This window comes from Lemur catta, chromosome 1 (assembly GCF_020740605.2).
Source record: "Lemur catta isolate mLemCat1 chromosome 1, mLemCat1.pri, whole genome shotgun sequence".
Taxonomy (NCBI): domain Eukaryota; kingdom Metazoa; phylum Chordata; class Mammalia; order Primates; family Lemuridae; genus Lemur; species Lemur catta.
The window spans coordinates 119663642-119674292 of NC_059128.1; the positions used below are offsets into that span (position 1 = coordinate 119663642).

The 10651-nt window shown below is 50.2% G+C and overlaps 1 protein-coding gene across 4 annotated transcripts in view; it reads left to right on the plus strand.

The window, feature by feature from the left end:
• The window catches only part of LOC123638873 (paired amphipathic helix protein Sin3b-like), a 31255-nt gene that overhangs the window by 11253 nt on the left and 9351 nt on the right, over positions 1-10651 (plus strand). For 2 of the 4 annotated variants that reach the window (XM_045552687.1, XM_045552682.1), the window contains exons 5-7: positions 2288-2431; positions 9531-9690; positions 10486-10538. In XM_045552687.1, the coding sequence (XP_045408643.1) occupies positions 2288-2431; positions 9531-9690; positions 10486-10538 (357 nt within the window). Of the gene's footprint in view, positions 1-2287; positions 2432-3285; positions 3754-9530; positions 9691-10485; positions 10539-10651 lie in introns of those variants that run through there. The other 2 variants (XM_045552695.1, XM_045552702.1) reach the window with 2 other exon arrangements.

A 10651-nucleotide genomic window follows, 5' to 3' on the forward strand; every position in this document is an offset into this window, starting at 1 on the left:
AGCGCAGTGTCCCCAACCCAAACCGCTGGTAGTTGGTTGAACGTGCAGATGGCTGGGCCTCCACACATGGGGTTGCCATTCATCAGGGCCACCTGGCATCTGCATTTTAAACAAGCCCCTCGGCCACTCCAACTTCAGGTTGTCCATCTCTTGAAGAGAAGTGAGAAATCTGAATTGTTGAATTATCCTGATGTTAGAACATTGGTTCAGAGTTTTCTGAGATACCATTACAGCCAAACCAAGAGGCTCTAGGGTCCATTTGATCGCACGTAACTATTTTTCTGTCTCCATGGGGCCTCCCCTCAGACCTTCCCTCTGCCACCTGCTCCGTTGGGGCCCTTTTCTTCACCTCCCTGAGCCTTGGGGTTCTTGTCCATAAAATGGCCATAAAGCTGGTGGTGCCAAGTGACCCCGGGTTTAATGAAGTTAACTGAGGCAGCCGATTCGAGCACACGGCCTGCCTCAAGTCAGCCCTGGGCAGCTGCCACCCGTTATACAACCTTGTGCATATGTCCTGCGTGTGATCAGATGAACACAGTCCTGCCCTAACGCAGCTGCATCCCCCAAAATGACCTTCTGCAAAATCTCAGTTGAACCACAGGGCTCGTGGGAAGACAGTGTGAGAGCACAGCACCCAGAAACTTCCCCAGCGATACCTGAAAAATACAGGTACCTGCTCAAAACGGTGGCGCTGTCGTATGCATGTTAAATGGCTAAGAGTGACATGAATACTACAGCAAATACAGTACTGATCTTGGAAAAGCCCGGAGGTTCACTGTGGCTGTGGGTGTGGGGAGGTGGCAGCCTGTGAGTTACTGAGAAGGGCTGGCGGGAGGTTGTCTGAAATCAGATGGGGCATTGTACCCCCAGACCGGGACAAGGGTGGCTCCGAGCACAACGGGGCCCTGAGGGAGCGAGTAGATGTGGGAGGGGGTGCAGGTGTGGTTTTGTGTGCTCCCACGTGGCTCGGGTCAGCCAGGTGCAGTTCTCTGCGTTCTCTGGTGTTTCTCCTGGCAAAATAGTGCCTAAGCAAACACAAAATTCCCATCGTGCTCATACTGGTCCCCAGCACGAGTATTGTGTTCAGACAGATTTTTGTGTTCAACAAGTGTTGTGGGAGGACTGACTGTCTCTGCAGGATGAATTCCCAGAAAGCGCGTTCCTGCGTTGAGGTCTGCTACGGTAGCAGAGGTCGCCAAACTTGTCTCTAAAAGGCCGCACCGATTTTCCTTTCTGCCTCCGTGTTTGAGAGCTGCTGTTCCCGCATCCTCATGGAAAATCCCCAGCCCTTTCCATCTGTGTCAGGCTGGTGAGCAAAAGGTGGCTGTAGCCCTGTTTTGAATTGTGTTTCTTTAAACGTCCGTCAATTTGGCCATTGTTTCATCTGTACACAGGTCATTTCTGCTTACTCTCTGAACGAAGGGGCCTTTGCTCATTTTTTTATTTGGCTTTCAAGTATACCAGTGACTTTTTGGAAGGATGGTTGTTGGGATTTCCCCCTCCTGTACGGGGGCTACAGGGCCAGGATTTAAAGCTCGCTTCCCTTCCCGAAGGCTGCAGCCACCCGGTGGGGAGGAGCCGCCAGCAAGTGACTCATCCCTCGCTGCACCCGTGGGGTGGGAATATTGAAAGCTGGGTCATGCACTCTGCAGGGCCCCGGCACCGCTGCCTCTTGCACCATGACATACATTCTTGCATAGAAAGTTGACAGGGACGTACTTTTAACAGCCACCTTCAGTTGTGCTGGCCAGTTCCTGCCCTCCAACCTGGGTCCCCTTTGGTCCTCTTGTTGCTTTAAGCTCCTGATCAGATTGTTTGCCTTCGGTCTTTGACCCCGGGCCAGCAGGTCCCTGGGCCTGGAAGTCCCTTCCCTTTGTTCTTTACCCCTTATCTCCCCTTCAGGGCCCAGGGCTAGGTCCTGCGTTCCCCCTTGCCCTTGGGAGGGCCTGGGGTTGCCCGTGACCTTGCACTTCCTCAGCCTGCCCCTGATTCCAGCCAGCAACCCCGACCCCGTCCCGCTCCCTTTGCTCGTGGATACTTCTCGGTGCCCTTCATTGTGTCCCCACCACACTCCTGGCACAGGCCTTGTCCCCAGCCCGGGGCTGAGGATGTGCCGGGCAGTGGGATCCGCAAGCGAAGCAGGCACACAGGATGTCGTGGGCACCGCCAACAGGTTCTGCTCCTAGGGTCGTCCCTCTGTCTCCACGGTGGGGTGCCTGAATGTCCCAGCCCGGGGTGCCTCCTTCCTTGCCTAACGACCTGTTTCCCCTTTTCCAAAATCTGGCAGAAGGAGCAGCTGAACACGAAGGGCCGGCCGTTCCGAGGCATGTCTGAAGAGGAGGTGTTCACCGAGGTGGCCAACCTCTTCCGGGGCCAGGAGGACCTGCTCTCGGAGTTTGGACAGTTCCTTCCTGAAGCCAAGCGGTCCCTGGTGAGTACAGAGAGCCCCAGCCCAGCGGGGGGCCTCAGCGAGGAGGAACGGCCCCAGCCAGCTCAGCCCAGGGCCAGGCAGGCCCGTCCACCCCCCAAGACACGCCCAGGGTCCCCCGGAAGCTACAAAGGGTGCGGCAGGCATCTAGGGGCCCCTCAACATAGGCTGAACCTGCACAGCAAGCCGGTAACTGATGCTCAGAAGCGCTTCTCCGTGCAGACAGTACCTGAGTCTTGAGGGCTGGTTTGGAAGGCGGAGCCTGTCTTCCCACGGAGACGATGGGACCCGGTTGCTGGGACCCCAATTGCTGGGACCCTGAATGTTCTGCCCCCTGGGCCTGCCCTTGGAGCTGTCACCCAGGGCAAAGGAGCCACCACCTCACCTGTGACCCTGCGGGAAGGTGCAGGAGGGGTCAGAGCCTCCATCTCTGGCTCTGTTGAGCAGGGCTTGGCCTTGGGGCTCCAGGTTGGATCTCAAGAGCCTGGGCGGGTGTGGGGCGCGGCCTGAGGCTGGGCAGTGGCTGTGGGGGTAGAAGCAGCGGTGGTGAGGAGGGGCCCTGCGTGGGGAGGTTCAGGGCTTGGACTGCACGTCAGCCCTTCTCCCTCAGCTGTGGCCTGAGCCTCGCCTCGGCTGCTGTTTTGTTTTTTTTTCCCTCTGAACATATGACTTTTTAGAAAATTGAGGTGAACTTTATGTAACAAAAAATTCACCATTTTAAAGCAAACAATCCAGTGGCATTTAGTGCGTTCATAATGTTGTACAAGCTTCGTCACTATCTAGTTCTAGAACATTCCATCACCCCAAAAGGACACCCCATCCCCATTAACAGTCACTCCTCATTCCCTCTCCCCCAGCCCCTGGCAGTCACTAATCTGCCTCCTGTCTGTGGATTTGCCTGTTCTGGACATTTCACATCAGTGGAGTCACACGCTGTGTGGCCTTTGTGTCTGGCTTCTCTCACTGAGCTTGTTTTCAAGGTTCGTTCCTTTTTATGATCAGATGCTCCCGTGGGTGGGTACAGCATGTTTTATTTATCCAGTCCCTTTATCTGTTGATGGACGTTTGTGCGTTTCTGCATTTTGGCTGTGGGGAATGGTGCTGTGAACATTCGTGTACAAGGATTTGTTTGAACCCCTGTTCTCACTTCTCTTGGTTTATACCCAGCAGAGGCATTGCGGGTCATACACTAATTCTGTGCTGAACTTTTTGAAGAACCTCTAAACTGTTTTCCACAGTGGCTGCACCATTTTACATTCCCACCAGCAATGTGCTGGGGTCTGCATTCTGGCCAGTGCTTACTTTCTAGTTTTCTCTCTCTGTGTGTGTGTGTGTGTGTGTGTGTGTGTGTGTGTGTGTGTGTGTGTGTGTGTGTGTGTGTGTGTGTGTGTGTGTGTGTGTGTGTGTGTGTGTGTGTGTTTTACAGCCGTCATAATCAGTGTGTCGTTAGATCGCACCGTGGGTTTGATTTGCACTTCCCTGTTGAACATCCTTTCTGGCAATGTATCTTCTTTGGAGAAGTGTCTGTTAAATCCTTTGCTAATTTTTTAATTTGTTTTTCTTGTTGTTGAGTTATAGGAGTTCTTTGTGTATTCTGAGATGAGACCCTTATCAGATATCATTTGCAAATATTCTCTTCCGTTCTGTAGGTTGTCTTACTTTCTTGTTAGTATCCTTTGATGCACAAAAGTTTTTAATTTTGTTTTTGTTTTTTTTTTTTTTGAGACAGAGTCTCACTTTCTTGCCCGGGCTAGAGTGAGTGCCGTGGCATCAGCCTAGCTCACAGCAACCTCAGACTCCTGGGCTTAAGCGATCCTACTGCCTCAGCCTCCCGAGTAGCTGGGACTACAGGCATGAACCACCATGCCCGGCTAATTTTTTTTTTTTTGTATATATATTTTTAGATGGCCAGATAATTTCTTTCTATTTTTAGTAGAGACAGGGTCTCACTCTTGCTCAGGCTGGTCTCGAACTCCTGACCTCGAGCGATCCACCCGCCTCGGCCTCCCAGAGCTAGGATTACAGGCGTGAGCCACCGCGCCTGGCCAAGTTTTTAATTTTGAAGAAGTCCAATTTATCTATTTTTTTATGTTGCTCATGTTTTTAATGTGAAATCTAAGAAATTATTGCTAAGTCACGGTCATGAAGGTTTACCCTTGTGTGTTTTCTTCTAATAGTTTTATAGCTGTAGTTCTTATATTTGGGTCATTGACCCATTTTGGGTTAATTTTTGTATTTGGTGTGAGGTAGGGGTCTAAATTCATTCTTCTGCAAATGGGGATCCAGCTGTCCTGGCAGTATTTGTTGAAAAACTATTTTTTCCCCTTTTGAATGATCTTGGCACCGTTGTTGAAAATGCACTGACTATAGTTGTATGGTTTTATTTTAGAACTCTCACTTCTAAGCCTTTGGTCTGTGTCTGTTCTTACGCCAGTACCACACTGTTTTGATTACTGTAACTTTATAGCAAGTTCGAAATCAGGAAGTGTGTCTTCCAGCTGTGTTCTTTTTCAAGATTGTTTTGGTGTTCAGCACCCCATGCAATTCCATATGCATTTGAAAATCAGCTTTTACATTTCTACAAAAACGGCCATTGGGATTTCGATGGGGATGCATTAAATCCTTAGATCACCTTGGGGAATGTTGCCATTTAAAAACAGTAAGTCTTTCAGTCTACAAATACAGTCTTTCCATTTATTTAATTTCCATTTAATTTCCTTTGGCAATATTTTATAGTTTTCAGTGTACAAGTTTTGCACCTCCGCGGTTAAATTTATTCCCAAGTATGTTACTCTTATTGATGCTATTGTAAATGGAAACATTTTCTTACATTTTGTTTTTGGATTGCTCATTGCTAGTGTATGGAAACACTGATTTTTTTGTGTGTTGATCTTGTGTCCTGCAACTTTGCTGAACTTGTTTGTTAGCTTTAATAGTTTCTGTAGACTCTTCAGGATTTCCTGTATATCAGATCATGTCATCTGCAAATAAAGATAGTTTTCCCTCTTCTCTTTCCAACGTGGATGTCTTTTCCGTCTTTTTCTTGCCTGATTACTCTGGCAAGGCCTTCCAGAACTGTGTTGGATAGGAGTGGGGAAAGCAGGCATCTTTGCCTGTTCCTGATCTTAGAGGAAAAGCTTTCAGTTCACTTCTGCATATGATGTGAGCTGTGAGTTTTTCATGAATGCTTTATTAGGCTGAGGAAGCTTCCTTCCGTTCCTAGCTTGCCAGTGTTCTGTTTCCTTTTTCTTCTTCCTCTTTGTCCTTGTCTCTCACCCTGAATTTTCATACTTCCAGAGTTCTTGTGCTGATTCCTTCTCATCTAGAGCAGCTGTCCTTTCTTGTTTTTAAATTTTCTTTTGTTTAAATGGGACTTTTTTCCCACTTCCCTCTTAAGGGTGTAGCTGTAGCATATGTTGGGGAAGGACCGTTGGCTTTGCCTGTGGGTACTTTCAGCGGGTCCTGGGTTCTGAATGGATACCTTGGTTAGAGATTTAGCCTTAGTGTGGGGGTTTTCTCAGCTGCTAATTATTCGTAGGCGGTAGTGGTGGTGTACTGCGTGTGTGGGCAGATCCCCTGCCTCTTGTTGAGAAGGAGAAATAGAAGTCTTCGAAATCTTTTCTCTTTCCCCAGCCCCATGGACTTCTTTTTTTTTTTTTTTTTTTTTTTGAGACAGAGTGTCACTCTGTTGCCCGGGCTAGAGTGAGTGCCGTGGCGTCAGCCTAGCTCACAGCAACCTCAAACTCCTGGGCTTAAGCGATCCTACTGCCTCAGCCTCCCGAGTTGCTGGGACTACAGGCATGTGCCACCATGCCCGGCTAATTTTTTTTTTTCTATATATATATTTTTAGCTGTCCATATAGTTTCTTTCTATTTTTTAGTAGAGACGGGGTCTCGTTCTTGCTCAGGCTGGTCTCGAACTCCTGAGCTCACACAATCCGCCCGCCTCGGCCTCCCAAGTGCTAGGATTACAGGCTTGAGCCACCGCGCCCGGCCTGGACTTCTTAACAGTATGAATTATATTGAGATGCCCAGTTTAGTCTCCAAGTAAGTAGGTGGCACTTGTGGGTAAGAGCCAGCTCTCACAGGAGAGAACCAGCTTCGGTGGTGTTTTGGGAGCCTGTGTCCAGCCCTAGTCAGTTAGAAGCACTCAGGTGTCCCAGGCAATGGGCAAGGCCCTGGAGCTCCCAGGGGACCCCTTCTTGTGTTCTACCACAACCAAGGTGGGGTGGGGGGCTCAGACTGGGCTGGGTCAGGAGAGCCTGCGTTCAGGCTCCACAAAGGTGGGCACAAGCACTGTCTCAGCAGGGGTTGAGGGTCAGCTCCTGGGCCACTGGGAAAAAGCCACCAGGGAGGGGCTGAGGCAGCCCCACCACACCAAAAAGGTCTGCTTACGGGGGAGAGACAGTCTGGAATTCACAGTCCAGCAGGCGGGAGTAGGTTCCACTGTTCTGCCACTTCCCTTGCCCCATGGATCTCCTTTGGGCATCTGGCCACAAGCAGTAACCCAACCCAGCTGAGCTCACTGGCAATGCAGCTGCAGGCTTCCCTGTCCAGGACCCCGTCCCAGACTGAAAGCGTGGGTCACCTACAGGGGGAGTGCACCTGGGCCTTTTAGTTGTGCCCACGTGGGCTCCCTACCCTCTCAAGATCAGTTCATAAATCTCTCCTCCGTGCCCCTGAGCAATGCGACCTGGTCCTGGGGGTGTGGGATCAGGCCTACTGGCCTGTCCTCTGATCCCCCAAGTTCAAGCCCCAACCATGACAGGGAGAGCTGTGCTGGCCCAGCGTTGCCCACAGAGTAGTCGAGCCGGCTTAACACCCCTCTGTGCCAGGGCGTGCCCCGCTCTGCTGGAGCAGCCCGGCAGGCAGGGAGCTCCCAGTCTGAGCACCCTTCAGTCTGCTCTAGGACGTTAAGGGGAAAGGCAGAGGCATGAGTTCCACTCTCCGTGGAAGCCTGGCTGTGTTGGGTGAGCCAACAGAGGAGACGCAGCCATTCCCGGGAGCCCTAGCTTAATTGTCCCTTGGGCACTCGTGCCGCCCAGCACAGGAGCTGCCCCTGCTGTGCCAGCTGAAGGCAGCCTGCCCTGAATGCCCAAGCTCTGGGATTGCACAGTTCCCCCGGGACCTGCTGGCCTCCTGTGGCTGCTGCAGTCTGGGCAAGTGTCGGGGAATGTTTGTGTGGGGTCCAGAGACGAGACAACTGACGGGCTGAAGGTCCCTGGGTGGGACAGAGGCGCTCAGGGGGTGGAAAAGCAGTATGGCGCCTGCCGCTTTGGCTCAGGTCTGCGGTGAGGGGCTGACCCTGAGGGCGCTGGCAGCGCAGGGCTCTGTTCTCAGGAAGCTCCCAGGTCCCTGGGCTTGCAGGGGCAGAGAGGGCCCCAGCAGCGCAGGAGCCTGCAGACTGCCTGGAGCGCGAGGGAGGAGACGCAAGCACACCCACCTACCCTTTCCGAGGGGCTCCAGATCCCCTGGGGTCGATCTCTAGCACATCCTTCGTGTTCTGCTCCACAGTTTCTTCCCGTGGCATCTCCAGTAGGTTCTGGCACTCTTTTCTCAGAATTACACGTGGCTTTGTTTTTTTACCTGAATCTTTCTCTTTCTGAGACCGTCTGGAGACCAATGTCTCTGGGTCAACCGTTTTGCCTCCCTTTCTCCTATCTGCTTTAGAGTGACCATGTGGCTTCTGTTGGGCCTTGGGCGCAATCTAAAGGCTGCTCAGAGGAAAGACAATAGGAAGTGCAAGATGCAGGTACATAGGGTGGTTGCTCCTGAAAGAGCAGGCATTTTAAAAAAAGAAAACAAAGAAAGAAGAGAGCAGCCATCAAATGGTGGGCTAAGCCCACACGCCTAATGCCAAAGGGTTCACCTGAACTTTTAAGTCCTTGGCTACCACTGCCACCTGCTTTTTAGCTGCAAAGACCCTGATCCTTATGGTTATGGGGGCAATATGTATGGCACCCCTGTGGCAGAGCAAGGGAGATTGGTGAAACATGACTTAAGCCCAGGGTCCTTAAACTTTTTAAAGCAAACATTGCCATTGATGATACCAAGTTGAGGCTCTATGAAGGGAAAAAAAATGATGAATGTTAAGATAGAGAGGACCCTCTCTCTACCTAAAAGTATATCAAGCAGCTCCTGTTTTGTTTTGTGAAACACTGCCCGTCTTGCAGAGTAGGTGCGTAATTTTCCACTTCTGCCAGCATGGAGTGAGGATTTCTGTTGTTCTACACCTTCATCATCATCTGGTGTTTTCTGTGTTTTGAAATTTAGCCAGTCCTTTAAGTGTGTAGCGACACCTCATTCAGTTTTCTTTGTACCTCGCTAACGCCATATGCTGTTGAGCATCTTTTCCTTTGCCTTCTCAGAATCTTTGGTGATGTGTGTGTTCTTGTCATTTGCCCATTTCTAATTGGGTTGTCTCTTCTTGTTGAGTTTTAATAGTTCTTTTAGTATTTTGGGTGACAGTTTATCAGATAAGTATTTGGCAAAGAATTTCTCCCAACTCTGTGACTTGTCTTTTCATTCTCTTATCACTGTTTTTCCAGAGCAAAGGTTTTTTATTCTAATGAAGTCAAAGTTATAATTATTAATATCTAAAATTTCATCAGCAAACCCAAGGTCACCTAGAATTTCTCCCATGTTATCTTCTAGAAGTTTTATCTTTTTGCATTTTACAATTACATCTATCATCTGTTTTGAGTTAATTTTTGCAAAAGATTTAAGGTCTATGTCTGGATTAATTTTTAAATGTGGTTGTATGTTATTTTCAGCACTATATCCTGAAAAGACTTATGTTTTCATGACTTAATTGCCTTCGGTTCTTTATCAAAGATAGTTGAGTATATTTGTGTGATTGTGTAGGAAAGTAATTGACTTTTTAGGCCCTGCCCCCGATGCCTGAGTGACAGGCAAAGCCAAGGGAAACCAGAACCCCTGGAGACTGATTGACAGGTTCTAATTACAGCCTCTCAAGCCCATCTGGGTCTCTGCGCCCTGCTCAGTGGATATTTGCAATTCAGCTAAACTTGCTCCGGATTGCTGGAAGGGTCACTGTGGGCTTCTTTACACAATGGACTGTCTCTGCCTCTTCCTCCTGGAGGTGATCACACACGTGGAAGGGAATTCCAGACTCAGTGTCCAGCGTCACCATCCCTTTGCCTCAGAGCAGGAGGGGAGCCCAGAACCGAGGGCAGTGTGGGCCCCGCAGCAGAACTGGCTCTGTGGCCCAGACCTGGCGGGGATCCTGGACTATTCCCGCGGTGAGTCCAGAGCTTTACGTGGAGCCGGGGTTGAGGGAAGAGGGTCACTGGTGCTGATGGGGCCTGGGGTTGAGGGACCTGATGCACCTAGCAATGGTGGTGGCTCTTTCAGGAGGACGTGGAGGTTAGGAGGTCCCGGTGCAGCTAGCCAAGGTGTAGGGGAGGGGCGTCGGTGGGGGGAGGGGAAGGGGGCGTGGAGAGGCACGGGCAGCAGTTCAGAACGGGCAGAAGGGCAGAAGTTCAGAGTGTGGCCAAGACGGTTCGGGCTGAGCCTGGGGACGCCCTGGAAGGGATTAGGCTCAGGCCATGTTGTGGGGACAGGCTAGACAGTTTGTGGGGCCATTCTGGGTATGTTGAGGGGGCCCAGAGTGACCGGAGTGAGGGAGTTAGGAGGGTTCAGAGGGAAGGGTTGGAGGCAGGGCGTGTGCTCCACCCAGGACGTGGAAGCAGGAGTTAAGGGGCTTGCAGGTGTGTAGTGAATGTGTGTCTTATCAACCCAAAATGGTGGAGAGGATCAGAATGCAGTTTTTTAACTTCCAAATGAAGGCATAATAGAATCCAGTTTTAAAGAGTTTATTCAAGTCAGAAGTTGTGAATGACCACTGGGGAAAACACAGACTTCAGAGAAATGGACTAAGTGCTCAAAAGTTAAAAGTTGTTGCTTGTATAAGCAGAAAACAAAGAAGTCTGTTATAACAGGATAACATTTTCTCCGCAAGGCTGGTTTATGAGTTGCAACAATTTAATTAGTTGGTTTGTTTTCTTTTCCACACGGCTTGTTTTATTTTCTTTCAGAAGGTTTCATTTCCTTCCCAAGATGTGACAGCCTTGAAGTCCCTGGCAAAAAGGTACAAGGGAAATTAATCTTTAATTGTTCCTGCTCAACAGGGTTCTATTGCCCACTGCATAGAAGGACGCCAGTGCACTGAGACGGCAGGGGTTGCAGTGGAGAAATACTTTA